At 66.7% G+C, this 15009-nt stretch overlaps 2 protein-coding genes across 2 annotated transcripts; both read left to right on the forward strand.

Annotated features, from left to right (window-relative positions):
* The first annotated feature begins 92 nt into the window (after positions 1-92).
* Positions 93-9942, forward strand: CARD9 (caspase recruitment domain family member 9). Its single transcript, XM_053908017.1, is given in 16 exon segments — positions 93-1812; positions 2851-3066; positions 3246-3383; positions 3748-3789; positions 3792-4053; positions 4171-4354; positions 4728-4871; positions 5120-5245; positions 6839-7030; positions 7506-7546; positions 7600-7696; positions 7762-7807; positions 9050-9107; positions 9490-9603; positions 9685-9728; positions 9731-9942. Coding segments are annotated over 15 exon segments (1725 nt in total). The 5' UTR covers positions 93-1812; positions 2851-2882; the 3' UTR covers positions 9784-9942.
* Positions 9943-10067: 125 nt separating this feature from the next.
* On the forward strand, positions 10068-11940 carry DNLZ (DNL-type zinc finger). The gene is given in 4 exon segments (XM_019435965.2): positions 10068-10222; positions 10225-10361; positions 10740-10879; positions 11686-11940. Coding segments are annotated over 4 exon segments (507 nt in total). The 5' UTR covers positions 10068-10161; the 3' UTR covers positions 11855-11940.
* Positions 11941-15009: the final 3069 nt, after the last annotated feature.

A 15009-nucleotide genomic window follows, 5' to 3' on the forward strand; every position in this document is an offset into this window, starting at 1 on the left:
GGGTGGGGCCTCCCTGGCCGTGTGGGGAGCCGGCCGGCCGGGCCTGGGGTCTGAGGAGCCCTCAGTGTGTTGTGTTGGTGGGTGGGGGGGTGGGGACTGCCATTTCCATGAGATGCGATTGTGGCCATCAGGCCAGGGGCCCTGCCACGAGTTCCCAGGCGGCTGCTGGCCCTGGTGCCGCCACAGGTCCTGATGTGGACCTGCTTCTCTGCCAGGTGGGTGCCCAGGAGCAGCGGGCAGCCCGGCTGCCCGCAGGTCACGGGGCGCCCCGGCCCAGCGCCACCTTCCTCCCAGGTGGCCGCTTCCTGGCAGGAGTCTAGGCCCCGGCACCGTCCCCATCTCTGAAGGGCACTCAGCTTCTCTGGGGGCTCTGTTCCCCTTACACATTGTGTCCCATGCCGTCCGCGTGCACACCTCCCCCCGGGGCGTCCCTGGTGCCCTGCCGGCGGCTGTCCCCCCGCGCGGCTCCGTGTGCCTGCTTTCAGTTTTTGATTTGTGCCCAGTACTGTCTCAGCTGATTTCTACTTCTCCTTGGGACTTCTTTGGTCTGTGGACTATCTAGAGGTTTCTTATTCAATTTTCACATACTTAGGGATTTTCCAGTTAGCTTTTTGTTACTGACATCTAACTTAACTCTGATACGGAGAACGTGACATTTTTATTACTCAATTCTCACAAACCCCCGCCGTACAGGAAACGCCTTCCTCAGCCTCGTGTTACAAAGTAGGGGAACGGGACCCATTCCCCCGGGACCCAGGGCTGGCTGCTCCTGGAGGCCTCCCAGAGACCTGCAAGGAGAGGCCGGCTGCCTCGGTGCCCCACCCGCACCCAGCTCAGCAGCGTTGCCTTGTGCCCGGACCCCTGAGGCTCGAGACAGGACAGGCAGGGAGCCGGTCGGGCGAGAGGCAGCTGCCTGGAGGAGGTAGGGCGGGAGCGCTGGTCAGGACCTGCCTTGCCCGTCCCACCTCTCCTTAGCTGTTGCCTCAACCCGGCAGCCGGCATCTCGGTTCAACCAGTACGGCTGCACCGGTGAGGCGTTGGCCTGGGGGTTCCCGGCACAGCTGAGGGGTGGAGGCCACGGAGGGCTGGTGGCCCTGGCCGCCGGCCCGGGCTCTGCTGGCTGGTCAATACCCCTCTGACACTGGTTTGTGGGGTCATGGGGCATGGCCTCGGGATCCCGGAAGCCTGCCGTCACAGTGCCACGTGTCGTGGCAGAAGTTGTGGAGTGGGGACACCCAGGAGGGGACTAGTTATAGCGCGGGCTGGCGGCCGTGTAGGGTAGGCAAGGTCCCCTCTTTGGACACTATGCTTCAGCCCTCCGGTGACCAAGGCGCGTGCTGGCCCAGCACCCGGCTGAGATCCCAGGAGTCGGGCCCAATGCCCTCGGGTCTCCACCTGCACCTGGCCAGCTGCCCGTGCTGGTTTCCAGCCGGCCCCTTCTGGAGAAGCCTCTGGAAGCTTGCATCCAGGCCCGATCAGCCCAGCTGGCGAACCAGCCTCCTCCAGCCTCAAGAGGGCCCTTGCCCACGCTTGGGTTTAGTGGTGCCAGGGCTGGGCCTCAGGCCCCAGCGGGACTTCCACTTCCCTGTGCCCCGCCTCCCGGGCCCTGCCAGGCGGGCGAATCAGAAGGCAGCCCCAGAGACCGGCTCCTTCGGGGAGGACCTGCTCGGGCTCCGTGGAGCTAACCAGCACCAGCAGGAAGTGCGAGGCTTTCCTCCCGGGCTGCCGACGGCACCTCCTCCTGTCCGTCGGATCAGGGTGGCCTGGGCTGGCCAGCGTCCCACTGCACGGGTGCCCCTCAAGGACCCTGAGGTAGGTGGGTCTGCCCCCCTTTCTGAAAGAGGCCGGGAAGATGCCCGGCTCTGCTCAGGGTTCCCGGGGCAGGGAGCAGGGTCCTGGGACAAGGACCCCAGAAGGGCACCAAGTGCCCTGTCCCCCTTCAGAGCCGCCCGGAACCTGTTTGCTCATCACAGGGGGGCTCGCAGCAGGGGGCCAGGTGTGGCACCTGTGGATTTTAGGCAGGAAAGGCAGGGAGCGCTCAATGTCACAAGGGCCATCCCAAGTCACCGTCTGTTGCTGGCTGGATGGTGTGACTGAGGGCCGCGGGAAATCAGAGAAGCTCCTCCAAAGACCCTGCCTGTTGCCACCTGCGTCTGGGGGCGGGATTCCCACACTGGCTGAGGGCTGCCTGGCGGCAGGTCAGGGCCTCTCTGAACCCACCACCCAGAGGAGAGCACGACCACACGGCCGCCCCTGGTGTGGCCCAGGCCCGAAGGGAGTGGTTCCCGCCTGCCAATGGAAGGGAGCAGCGGTGGACGGTCCCAATGTGGATGGCCCCCTTGTCAGGCATGGCCAGGGGCGGGCCTCCGCCTCGGAGAGGAGCCCACAGGTGGCAGGTGCCCGGGACCTGGGAGCCTGCAGAGCGTGCCAGAGTGGCCTTGGGGCTGGCCCCTCTCCCGTGGGCGGTCCACACTCACCCTTCCCGTGCCCGCTGTTGCATCACCAGCCGGCCACCGGAAGGAGAGGAGGCGGTAGGGCTAGGCCTGAGCGGGCGCCGCGTCTGGGAAGGAGGAAGTCCCGCACAGCACGGCCTGGCCCCGCCGCCTCCCTCCCCACACCTGCCAGAGAGTCCCTGCCCGTGGGCGGGGGTCACAGAGGCCAGAGCAGGGCATGGGGGTTGTGGGCCACCACCAGCCCCCAGAGCACCTCCACGTCTCCCCCCACGATCGTCAGCACACTGTGGACAGAAAGCCCAGGAGCCGGGGGGGGGGGGGGGGGGGGGACAGCCGTGCCCAGGGGAGGCCGGGAGCACCGCCCTGGGTGAGCTAGCATCCCGGACACGCCCTCCAGACAGCCGTCCAGAGCGCAGCCGAGCCACCGCCATGTCGGACTACGAGAACGAGGACGAGTGTTGGAGCGCCCTGGAGAGCTTCCGCGTGAAGCTCATCTCCGTCATCGACCCCTCACGCATCACGCCCTACCTGCGGCAGTGCAAGGTGCTGAACCCCGATGACGAGGAGCAGGTGCTCAGTGACCCCAACCTGGTCATCCGCAAGCGGAAAGTGGGTCAGTGCCGCCTCAGCCGGGAGCGCGCCCCTCCCCCGCACAAACCCCCCCCCCCCACAACGGCCCGTTTTGCCCCGGGGGCTGTGGCACTTGCGGGCGAGCCGGGCCGGGTGGGCGGCAGGCGGGCCCCGATGGGACCCGGCCCACGGCAGCTCAGCGCCCAGGGCACGTGCTTTCAGGCGTGCTCCTGGACATCCTGCAGCGGACCGGCCACAAGGGCTACGTGGCCTTCCTCGAGAGCCTGGAGCTCTACTACCCGCAGCTGTACAAGAAGGTCACCGGCAAGGAGCCCACCCGTGTCTTCTCCATGATTATCGGTGAGGCCTGGGGCCCTCGCCGACAGGCCCGATGGCTCGTCTCCCGAGAGATGAACTGGGGACAGAAGGAAGCGTTGAGGGGCACATGGGAGTGCCGGCATCGGGGCTCTGTGCCGCTGCTTCTCACTCTGGTGGAGGAAAGACAGACCCGTGCTGACCCTGCCCGAGCCCAGTGCCTGCCTGCCTGGGGGCGAGTCAGGATCTCAGCCTGCTTCCTCGACAGGGAACACCAGCGCCTTGGGGTGGTGTGCGTCCCCGGAGGGGGGCGGGGGTGGGGGGGGTGGGGGGCGCTGGTCCTCAAGCCCGGGGCCAGGAGGCGGTGCGGCGGGGGAGCAGGCGGGCCCTCTGACGCCGCCGTCCGCAGACGCATCCGGGGAGTCGGGCCTGACGCAGCTGCTGATGAGCGAGTGCTGAAGCTGCAGAGGAAGGCTCAGGACCTGACCCAGCTGCTGAGCTCCAAGGACGACCTCATCAAGGAGCTGCGGGTGAAGGACAGCCTGCTGCGCAAGCACCAGGAGCGCGTGCAGCGGCTCAAGGAGGAGCTGGAGGCGGGCAGCCGCGAGCTCAAGCGCTGCAAGGACGAGAACTACGAGCTGGCCATGCGCCTGGCCCGCCAGAGCGAGGAGAAGGGCGCTGCGCTCATGCGGACCCGCGACCTGCAGCTGGAGGTGCCCGGGCCTCCCGCGCCTGCGGAGCTGCGGGGCTGGGGCGGGGGGGGGGGGGGGGGGGGGGGGGGGAGGGGGCTGCCGGGCACCGTGCGGCCGGAGGCTGACAGGGTCTCCCGCAGATTCGAGCGGCTCAAGCACAGCCTCATGAAGGCGGAGGACGACTGCAGGGTGGAGCGCAGACACACGCTGAAGCTCCGCCACGCCATGGAGCAGCGGCCCAGCCAGGAGCTGCTGTGGGAGCTGCAGCAGGAGAAGGCCTTGCTGCAGGCGCGCGTGCAGGAGCTGGAGGCCCGCCGCGCAGGTGTGGGCGGGGCAGGCGCGGGACTGGAGGCCGAAGCGCGGGTGTGGGCGGGGCGGGCGCGGGACTGGAGGCCAATGCGCGGCGTTGTGGGCGGGGCGGGCGCGGGACTGGAGGCCAATGCGCGGGTGTGGGCGGGGCAGGGCGGGACTGGGGGCCCCCTGCGGGTGTGGGTGAGACATACGCGGGACTAGGGGGCCCCGGGTGGGGGTGGCATGCGCGGGACTGGGGGGCCCCTTGCGGGTGGGGGGGGGGTGCAAGCAGGAGCTGGGGGCCCCGGGTGGGGGCGCCTGGCAGGACGCCGGTGCGGTGCGGAGAGTAGGGCCCCCCTGAAGCCCGGCCGCTTCCCTGCCGCTCTCTCCCCTTCGCCGCCCGCAGGAAGGAACGCCGGACAAGAGCAGCCCGTACATCCAGGTGCTGGAGGCGGACTGGAGGCAGGCGCTGCGGGAGCACCAGGAGAAAGCCAACACCATCCTGTCCCTGCGCAAGGATCTGCGACAGGGCGAGGCTCTGCGCGCCCGGGTACACAGCTGGGGCCGGCTGGGTGGGCTTGGGGGCTGCCCCGTGCGCACTCAGCTGCACAGCCCCCCTACCTCACTCCTTCCCTGGGGCGGAGGCGCGGGGGCCTGGCCTCCTCTCCCCACACTGCCCCAGGCCAGTCTGGAAGCTGAGGGCCTGCAGGGACCCAGCTGGGCCTGACCAAGGGGCCGGGCAGGGGCGGCGGCGGGGGGCGGGCGCGGGCGGTGGGGGCTAGCGGCTGGCTCCCGTAGTGCGTGGAGGAGAAGGAGGTGTTCGAGCTGCAGTGTCTGGCCCTACGGAAGGACTGCGAGATGTACAAGGACCGCATCGCGGCCGTCCTGCAGCAGATGGAAGAGGTCGCCTCCGAGAGGGACCAGGTAGGTGCCGCCTCCCACCTGCCAGGACGCCTGCGGGGCGAGGGCGCGGCAAGGGTCGCTCCGGGTCGTGTGGCCTCCAGGGCAGGGAGGTTTTAGGGGGAGGGCAGTTGTCAGAGTGCTTTTTCTTCCTTTTTATTAAGTTTAGTTACTTATTTTGAGAGAGCACGAGTGGGGGAGGGACAGACAGGGAGAGAGAGAGAGTCCAAGCAGGCTCCCACGCTGTCAGCACAGAGCCCCATGTGGGGCCTGAACCCACGAACTGTGAGATCACGACCTGAGCCAAAATCAAGAGTTGGATGCTTAACCGACTGAGCCCCCCAGGCGCCCCAATATCAGAGTGCTTTTAAATAAACAAAACCTATATGTGCTCGTTGACAGACGTGAATGATAGCGAGGTGACCCCCCTACCCCCCACCGCCCCCCCCCCCACCTGTTGCCGGGAACCCCATACCCCATAGCGGGTTGTACTTTCAGATTTTGGTTTGGTGTACATAAGTTTCGTTTTTGTGTTAACAAGAACGCAAACTATTGTAATTGGCAAATAGGTTTTTAAATTAAAAAACCGTGGACACCTTGGCTGGCCGCACTCCTGGAACAGGAGCTGCGCAAGTCCGTCTGGGGCTGCGTCCACTCACTGCTTCCCACACTTTCCCATCACGTCACCTGGGTCTTTTCTAATCAGCTACACTCAAGTGCTCCGGTGACATTCTGGAGGGTAACCGGCCACCTCTATTGGGAGCCCCTAACTGTGCAGTTACACGTCTGAAGACGTTTCCCACAGGAGGACGGTAACCGCGGAGACAGCTCGGTGCCCCGGTGCCGGACACAGTGGAAGCGGGCAGCCCAGCTCACAGCGGGGCTGCTGGAGCAGGGCTCAGCAGGGACAGCTCGTAGCCACCAGAGGCAGGCCGTCAGCCAGGGACGCTAGGACCAGGCAGCCGAGGGGAGTGGGTAGGGCCGTCTCAGGTTGGTCCTAAGTGGGAAGCAGGCACAGACATGGCAGTTCTCGGTGATCCATCAAGTCCTGGCTGTTGGGGGCCAACCGTTCTAGGGGACGTGGTTTAGCTTCCTGGATTGTTGGTACGGACAGAAGACCGGTTGTGACTCCGGTAGGGCCCGCCCCCCGCGCCGGGCTGGTCACCGTGGGCGTCGGGCAGGCTGCTGGCTGCTGCTGCGGGTGGGTCAGAGCTGTGTCCTCAGGTGCGGTCCTGCTGTCCCGCGTCTGTACGTGCGGCACGTCCCCCCAGAGGGACGGGCGCGATACGGCACGTTAACACAGTCGCTAACAACCACGTTCCGGACATCAAGCCACGCCAACCCAGTGAAGGCCGTGCAAGGGGCGGAAGCGTGTGCTGGATGCGCGCACGGGGAGGAGTCTCAGGGGGCACGGGGGCCGGCAGGGACTGCTCTGAGATGGAGGCTGCAGGTTTCAGCTTCGCCTTTTCTGAGCCCTCCGCTTCCCATCATGAGCCCCTATTACCTGCGCCAGCCCTCAAGCGCCACCCTAGGCCGGCCGAGAGGCGGGGGGCGGGACTGGGGCCTCCAGGCACCCGGCCTCGCCATCCCCGCGCCTGCCCCCTGCCATCCCCGCAGGCCATCGCCACGCGGGAGGAGCTGCACACACAGCACTCTCGGAGCCTGCAGGAGAAGGACGCGCTGCGAAAGCAGGTCCGCGAGCTGGCTGAGAAGGCCGACGAGTTGCAGCTACAGCTGTTCCAGTGCGAGGGCCAGCGGCTGGCCCTGGAGGGCAGACTCAAACGGCAGCAGCTGGAGACGCTCATCCTGGTGGGTCTCCTGGGGGCTGGGGACCGGCGTAGCGCCCGCTGGGCAGAGCTGCAGCCGCCGTAGGACAGCGGGCAGTGGCCCTCAGGGGCAAGTGTGTCTCCAGAGACCCCAGGCCCACAGGAAGGGCCGCCGGACAGCCCTGGCCCTGGCCCTGGCCCGGATACTTCTTTTCTGCCGGTGATCGGGGTGCATCCCCGGCCCTTCCCAAGCCCCCTCCGTCCTCTGCAAAGGGCCCTCCTCCTGGTGGGGTACAGGGTGTGGCACAGCTCGGGTTCTGGCAGGCCATTCTGGGTGGCACGAGGGAGAGGGAGAGATGTTCTGGGCAGGGGCCGAGCCAGTCGTGGCCTGGAGAGGAGGACCTCCCCGAGCACAGCAGCTGGCCTGGGGCCCCTCACCACGCCCAACGCTACCCCATGCCTGGGGATGACTGCGTTTCCCCACGTCCTGCTGATGGCCTCCTCCTCTGTGACCACAGAGCTCTGACCTGGAGGACAGCTCACCAGGAACTCCCAGGACGTGAGTGTAAACCTCAGGGTAGGCTCTGGGCCACAGCTTCTGCCAGACCACAGTCCCCTGTGGGAGCTGGGCCAGCCGCTCTTCTCCCAGGCGTTAGGGGGGCAGAGAGGCCTTCCTGCCCGGTTGCCAAAGAGCAGCACAGCAGGGGAGGTGGGCAGGGGAGGTGGGTCTCGGGAGGGTGGCCACCTAACTGGATGCCTGTCTCTCCCTGGAAGCTCTCGCTACCCCCGGACCTGGAGGCCACCCGGCTGTCAGACAAAGGTGAGGAGGGGAGCGGCCTCTCACGGACGAGTCTGGCCAAGGCCTACTCGTCGCCCTGACTTGGCACCAGCCCTGACCCTGGGCCGCGCACAGCCCCATCCACTGATCCTTCACAACCTGACCTTACGGTTGGAGACATTGAGGCTCAGAGGCACGAGAAATCCTCCAGGCTCCCCAGCGAGCAGACGAGAGCCCGTGTGCAGGGCCCGTGCCCCATCTCCAATGTTGAGAGCGCGTCCCTCCATCGGAGCCCACTCTGGGTCCGGAAGGCAGAGTGTGGCCTTCTGCTCTCCCCCGGCGTCTTCCTGGGTAGGGGGGCAGGGCAAGTCCAGTGTAGGAGATGCAAACAGCGGGGAAGGTGGGCCATCTCAGGGCCAGGCACAGGGGCAGCAGGGAGATGGCCTGGAGGAGTGAGGAGGGCTCAAGGGGTTCTCTCTGAACGTGGCTGTCAGAAGGGGAGGTGGGGAGGGGCCACCTCAGGGGTGGTGCGGGAGGCCAGACAGACGTCCTCAGCATCAGGCCTCGCCACCGGTCTCCAAAGAAGGCAAAAGGGAAGCAGCCCTGGCGCAGAAGTGAGGGAGCTGGGAAGCCTGCTGCTGCCCGGAGACCTGAGCTACAGGCCACGGAGCCAGTCCCAACATGGGGGCAGGCGGTCAGGACCCAGCAGACACTGAGTGTTGGGGGGGAGGTCTGGGAGCCCCACCCAGGGGTGGCATGGCCCCTCGAAAGAGTCAGGACGGGCTTCAGGTCAGAGGCCTGACCTTCACAGGCTCTGGCCTCTTCCCCTGTGATGTTGCTGAGACTGGATGTCCAGTCTCCCATCATGGCCAGTTAGGGGAGCCAGCCCATCAGAGCACCTTCTGTTCGAGGGTCCTGAGCCCTGGGCCCGTGCAGGCCCAGACAAATTCTGAGGGGACCTGGCAGCCTGGAACGTTCTGTTTCCAACTGATGCAGTGCCCCGGCCCCCACCCGGAGGAGCAGGGTTGGATGCTGGGGCACTGCTGGTGGGCTTCCAGCAGCCTCTGCCTGCCTAGAGGGAGTCAGGAGTGGGGAGTGACATCTCTGAGCCCCAGTCCCCTCATCTACACAATGGGAGACCTCTAGGGGTCCGAGTGAGGACCCAGGAGATGATGCAGGACTGGCCCAGAAGCAGCGGGGGGTGAGCAGGTGGCCGGGTGTTGACTATGCTAAGCGTGGTCCCAGCTGCTGGGTGGGACCCACAGGCCTAACTCTCCATTCCAGGTGGCCCCGCCAACAGGGACAGCCCACAGCAGCCCCCTGAGGCTCTGCAGGAGGAACCGCTTCCACTGATCCCCAGCGTAAGGCTTCCTGGGGGGGGCAGGGGTCCCTGCAGCCCTAGGATGCCCCCGACACGGGCTTCTGTGTGACGGCGCCCAGGGAGGGTGACTGTTCAATGTGGATGCCTGGGGGTGGTTGCAAGGGTCTCTGCCCAGTGCGGTCTTGGGGTGCGCTGTTGGAAACAGGAAGCCTAGTCCTCCTTCCCGGACGAAGCAGCCTGGTCGGGACAGGGCGTGGCAGCCGCGGAAAGCCTGTCTCCTGTGCGGCTCTGGGTGGGAGCAGGCGGCCCTGCGCGCTGTCGTAGAAGGGACGCCGGCTTGGAGCCCGCGCCAGGCTGGCTCTGTGTCCCAGGGGCGGGGAGGGGGGGGGGGGTCCCCTGGGAGCCTGAGCCGCTCTCCTCCCCCAGAACGCCGCCTGAGCGGCGGCGAGCCCCCGGAGAAGGAGCGGCGGCGCCTCAAGGAGAGCTTCGAGAACTACCGCAGTGCGCCGCGCGGGCGGTGGGCGGCCCCAGGCGGGCTTCGGGAGAGCCGGCGAGGAGGGGCGCTGCCGCCTTGCTGACACCCCGCTCGCCCCTGCAGGAAGCGCGCCCTCAGAAAGCTGCAGCACGGCTCGAGGCAGGGGAGGCGGACTGGGAGAACACCACGGGCAGCGACAACACCGACACGGAGGGCTCCTAGCCAGCCCGGCATGCGAGGAGGACGGGGCGCCGAGCCCGAGGGGCGCAGGCACGCCGGCGCCCACGCACCGTGATTTGCACAGGCGTGCTCTGTCTGTGCGACGCAGATGCGTGCAGCAGTGTCAGAAATGCAGTTTCATAAATAAAGGACGGCCGTCCCCAGCACCGCCGCCTCTGGTGGCTTCGCTCCCGCGTGTACCTCCCAGCCGCGCGTGCACCTCCCGCCTCCAGGGGGCAGTAGAGTACAGCCTGCCCGTCGGCGGACGGAAGCCGGAAAGGGCCGCTTCCGTCGAGTGCCCGCTTCCAAGATGGCGGCTGCGCGGCCTCAGCGAGGCGGGGCGAGGTGGGGCAAAGCGGGAGACCGAGGTCGGAGGGCGGGATGCTGCGGGCCGCGCTGGGGCGCGTTGGGCCGCTGCTAAGCCGCACGCGGCCCCGGGGGCCGGCCTGAGGTGGCCGTGGGGACGCGGGGCAGGCCCAGGGGCCGCGGGGAGAAGGCGGGCCGGGGTCTGGGGCTGGCGGCGCTTGAGCTCGGCTCCGGGGCCCGGGTCCGCGCACTACCAGCTTGTCTACACTTGCAAGGTGAGCGCGCAACGGGTGCAAGACTGGGTCTGCATCTGGTGCTGCCTGGCGCGGCGGGATAGAGGTGCCCTGTGCCCGCGGCACGACAGCATGAAGGGGCAGGGCTATCCGGGGGGGCGGGTTCTTTCCTGGAGAGAGGTGAGGCTACATTCGGGGGCGGGCCTTTCCAGGAGAGGGGTGGGCCTGCGCGGAGGGGTGGAGTTATTTCCCAGAGGCGGGGCCTTTCCGGGATCGGGGTGGGCTGTCTCAGAAAGGGCCGGCCCTTCCGGAGAGGGCAGGCCCTGCCCAGGGATGGAGTCAATCCTCAGAGGGGGCGGGGTCTTCCTTGAGGGGCGGGGCCAAGTACTTGGACTCACCTGGGCTGCGGGTCTCCCCCAGGTCTGTGGGACTCGGTCCTCCAAGCGCATCTCCAAGCTGGCCTATCACCAGGGCGTGGTCATCGTGACCTGCCCCGGCTGCCAGAATCACCACATCATCGCCGACAACCTGGGCTGGTTCTCAGACCTGGATGGGAAGAGGTGAGGCTGCCTGGACAGGGGTGGGGGGACAGAGGCCTGTGTGCCAGGGCTGGCCTGGTGGGTCAGGAGCCCCGCCCCACCTTTCCCTGGGGCGCCCTTCCAGTCCACTCCCCCAGCCTTGTCAATGCAGGAGGAGCCGTTAAGTTTAAGTTTCAGGTGAACAAGGAACTTCAGCATAAGTAAGTCCCCAGGAGAGACTTGTTTTTCTTTGCTAAACTTTTCCACCCTAGACCAGCCCACTTTGGTCCTGCTTCACTGCCTGACCTCTGCCCTCACCGGTGTGGCCTTTGGGGTCTGCAAGACCCAGTTACGTGTCAGGGCTCTGGGCCCCCGCTAAAGTGAGGGGTCAGACTAGGCGACTCTTGCAGCCGTGACTCCCTTTCATTCTGTGGCTCCTTCCTTCCCCTGCAAAGTTTTGTGCAGTGCCCGCTCCCGAGCAGGGTCCTAGCTCCTCTTCTGCCAGTGCTGGCTGGTCGGTCACACCAGACCTGGGGCGTGTGTGAGGCGGTGTGGACCCCTCCTGTGGAGAGCAGTGGGGGCAGTGGTCAGGATCCTCCTGGCCGGTGGCCCGGGCACTTCAGTTCGGCTTCTGAGCAAGTGTCCGTCCTACTTGTGAATGGGATGGTAACAGCACCTTCCTCTGGGGGCTCTGGAGGTCCCTCAGGTCAGCACGCAGGGCCCTTGATGGCACACCAGTGTGGGGACCCACATTCCTGGCTCGAGCCCGGCCTTGGGGTTCCCCTGAAGGACCAAGGTACGGGATGGGCTCTGGGCCTGGAGTGTCACGGTGCCTCCTCGTCTCTCAGGAATATCGAAGAAATCCTGGCGGCCAGAGGGGAGAAGGTGTGCCGAGTGGCTGGCGATGGGGCCCTGGAGCTGGTTTTAGAGGCTGCAGGGAACTCCAAATCCACCTCTGCTCCAGAAGCGAGTGAGGACCAGGATCCCACTCACCCTGGCAAGACGGAGCCTAGCTGACCCTGCCTCTGCCTTCAAGAAGATGCTTCAGCCCTGGGCTCTTCCGGACTTGCCTGTTTTCTGTCAATAAACAAACATCACTCGGACACGATGGGCCCTGGGGCCTTCTTGTTGTCCCTGGTTCCAGAGTCCGAAACGACTCCCAGGAGCCCTGCCAGGTGCTGCTGGCCGGGGCCTTCTGCAGCAGCAAGACCCTGGCCCTCCCCTGTCCCCCTGCACAGAGGACTCGGCTTCCAGCTGCGTCCATGTGGGGAGCGGCCGGATGGGGAGCCTGAGCCCCTCCGGGCCGTGGCCGGGTGGCCCTGGGCAGGTCCCTTTGCCCCTCCGAACCTCTGCCTTCCCAGCAGAAGATGAAGACCCTAACGGTGATGCCCGGTCAGGTGAAAGGACAGGAAGACAAGGTTTAGGGCAGGTGTGGGGTGGCTCAGACTCACGGCTCCGGCCTTGCTGGGTCTGGGGGAGGCCTAGAAGGGATGGCTGACCAGCCACTGGTCTTCCTGGGGAGGATCAGCACCTCCCCCGCCCCCCGTGGGTCCTGTCCCTCTGGCCAGACACAGGGCGGCTCTCCAGACCTTCCTTCCTCCCGTGCTACCTGCCATCCCCCTACATCTGGACAGCGCTCAGGAGCCAGCGCCGACCTCAGCCCTGACCCTTGGCTGCCGGCCAAACGAAGTCAGCAAATCAGGCCGCTCGCTGTGGCCACAGCTGAGCCCGGTGGCCGTGGGGGCGAGGGGGTGGGAGTGTCGGCTGCTGTCTGACGGGCGGGGCCATGTGCCCCACGTTTGAGATCGAAGCGTGTTTATTTCCAGAAGCGTGACCTTCACCACTAATCACCAGCCGCAGTCTCGCAGATCCTGGCAGGATCCGGGCTCCTGACTCTGCGCCCCCATCAGCGCCCGGAGCTTTGTCATTGTTCTGCGGGGCGTTGACAGTTTGTGCTTCGACTCGATTACCCCCTGTCTTTCCCCTGGCAGACAACCGTCTATTATTCCCCCTCAGTGCCTCCTGTGCCGTTTGTGGAGACTGCCGGCCTGGGTGCTCAGCCAGCCCCCCGGGCAGGGGAGGGGGGCTGCTCCCCGACGCGGGCACAGGAGGCAGGGCTGGGCCTGGGCCTAGCCGCTCACTGTCCCCAGAGGGTTGAGACCAAAGTTCGGCGGCGGGAGGGGGGATGGCGGGCAGGGACACTGCTGGACTGACAGTGCAGAGCCGGGCACAGGAGGGCGGCCCAGGCCAGTCCCTCCCTTCACAGATGGGGAAACTGAGACCTGTGGTCTGGACATGGGTATAGACCATACGTTCCACCTGCTGTATTCTAATGCTTGATGGCTGGGCCCTGCCGACCCTGGGGGCACTGCCCCTCCCAGGGTTAGTGCCTGGAGATGGGAAAAGACTCGCCCCTGAGTGCACCCCGTGGCCAGGTACCAGCCAACCAGGGGCGGCCCCCACTCCCAGAGCCACTCAAGCTTCCTGCGCTGTCGCTTCCTGTGGAAACCACAGCCCTTGGAGCCTTTAGCATGTGAGCCACTGAGAGACAGCATGGCACCCCGTGCTATTGGACCGCAGAGCCTGGTCAGGGCACCAGGGTTCCCGGAGCACCAGAACTACTGCTTCGGGGGGCTCTAGTGACAGCTCCCCGGGGCCCCTGCAGGTGCAGATCCTGATGGCACCCTGCAGCTCCGACCAGCTTTTGCCCTCCCGGTGCCCCCTTGCCCTCAAGGGTCTCCTGACCCCCCACTCCTGCCCCCGCTGTCAGGCCTCCTGTGGTCACGTGGGGGCCCCATGCCGAGCGGGTCACTGGGAGTTTGGTGAGCGAGGCCTCTCCCGAACCCAGCATCTCTCCGCCTGGGGACACAGCGCCTTATGACAGCCGTTGGGTGGGGGTGTCACCCCCAAGCCAGCTCCTCGGTTGCACCCCCACAGACTGCGGCCCGGCACGCATCCGCCGGCGGTGCCCGGGGTCCCGGGCGCCCCACGCCTCCCTTGCTCCGTGGCCCCAGCAGGTCCTGGGCAGGTGAGCCGCAGCCCTGCATCGGTGGGGACTCAGGACTGGAAAGGTGCCTGCGCTTCGTGTGACGTGGTCCACTTAGGACCGAGACGGCCCCTCCCAGAGCAGAGGACGGCGGGGTCAACCTGTCGCCAAGTGGCTGGCCGCCACTGGCTGGTCACCCCGCCGTGGGCTTGCTTCCCCAGGTAAGGTTGGCCACCTGGGCCCTCCCAAAGGACCAGCATCCCCGCACCCTTACACTAACCCTGACGCGACAGCATTCACTTGGCAGACTTTATTTTTTTGGGAAAAACAAAAAACCATGTACCTCTTGGGTTGGAAAGGACCCACTGACAACAGGGCAAACACGTGTGAGCAATAAATATGCTTGTACATTCAAGTATGTGGGGGCCCGAGGGGGGCCCGTGTTCTGGCATCTGGCCCCCCCACACCCCGGGCTCCCACCCACACCTTTCAGAGCATCAGAGCCCAGGGCCCCCAGGCCGTACTGCGGGGTGGGGGTCCGGCCGCCTCCCCCGCCAGGAGGGCCTCTGAGAAAGATGGAGGGAGCCCAGCTGGGGCACTGCCTGAGGAGGACGTGGCCACCTCACGCCCTGGGGGCCGCGGGGCTGGGGGGGGGGGGGGGTGGCTCTCCAGAAGGGCTGGTGGCGGGCCAAGGCAGGGGCCTTTCCTGCACAATCCCATGGGTGGGCTTGGCTGTGTGGGGGCTGGACCCTCCCCATAGAAGGCAGTGATGTCACCTTCCCAGCTTGGGGCGCAGCGAGGGCTGGGTGCCCAGGGTTGGGCCGAGCTGAACCCCCCCCCCAGCTTTTGCCGCCGGCCCCCGGGCCTGCCGCAGTCCCTGTCCTGGGCCTCTGTCCTGTCCTGCTCTGTCCCTGGGCCTCGGAGCTTGGAGTTGAGGGGTGTAGCGCCACCATCCCCACCCATCCACTGCCCCTGCCTGTTCAAGACTGGGTGCCGGCTGGGGGTGGGGGGCTGAAATGCCAGGACCTGGTGGCTCTGTGTGGGGGCACCTGGCCTGCCTCCGCTGCTGTGTCAGGTTCCAGGCTGAGACCACCTCGCACCTTCTCTAGGTGGAGAAGGGAGGTGGGAGGGCCGAAGGGCTGGGAGGGACCCCTCCCTGTGGGAGAGAGGCTGGGACTGGGGCAAA

This window comes from Panthera pardus, unplaced genomic scaffold (genome assembly GCF_024362965.1).
Source record: "Panthera pardus isolate Hobbes unplaced genomic scaffold, ASM2436296v1 HiC_scaffold_20, whole genome shotgun sequence".
NCBI lineage: Eukaryota > Metazoa > Chordata > Mammalia > Carnivora > Felidae > Panthera > Panthera pardus.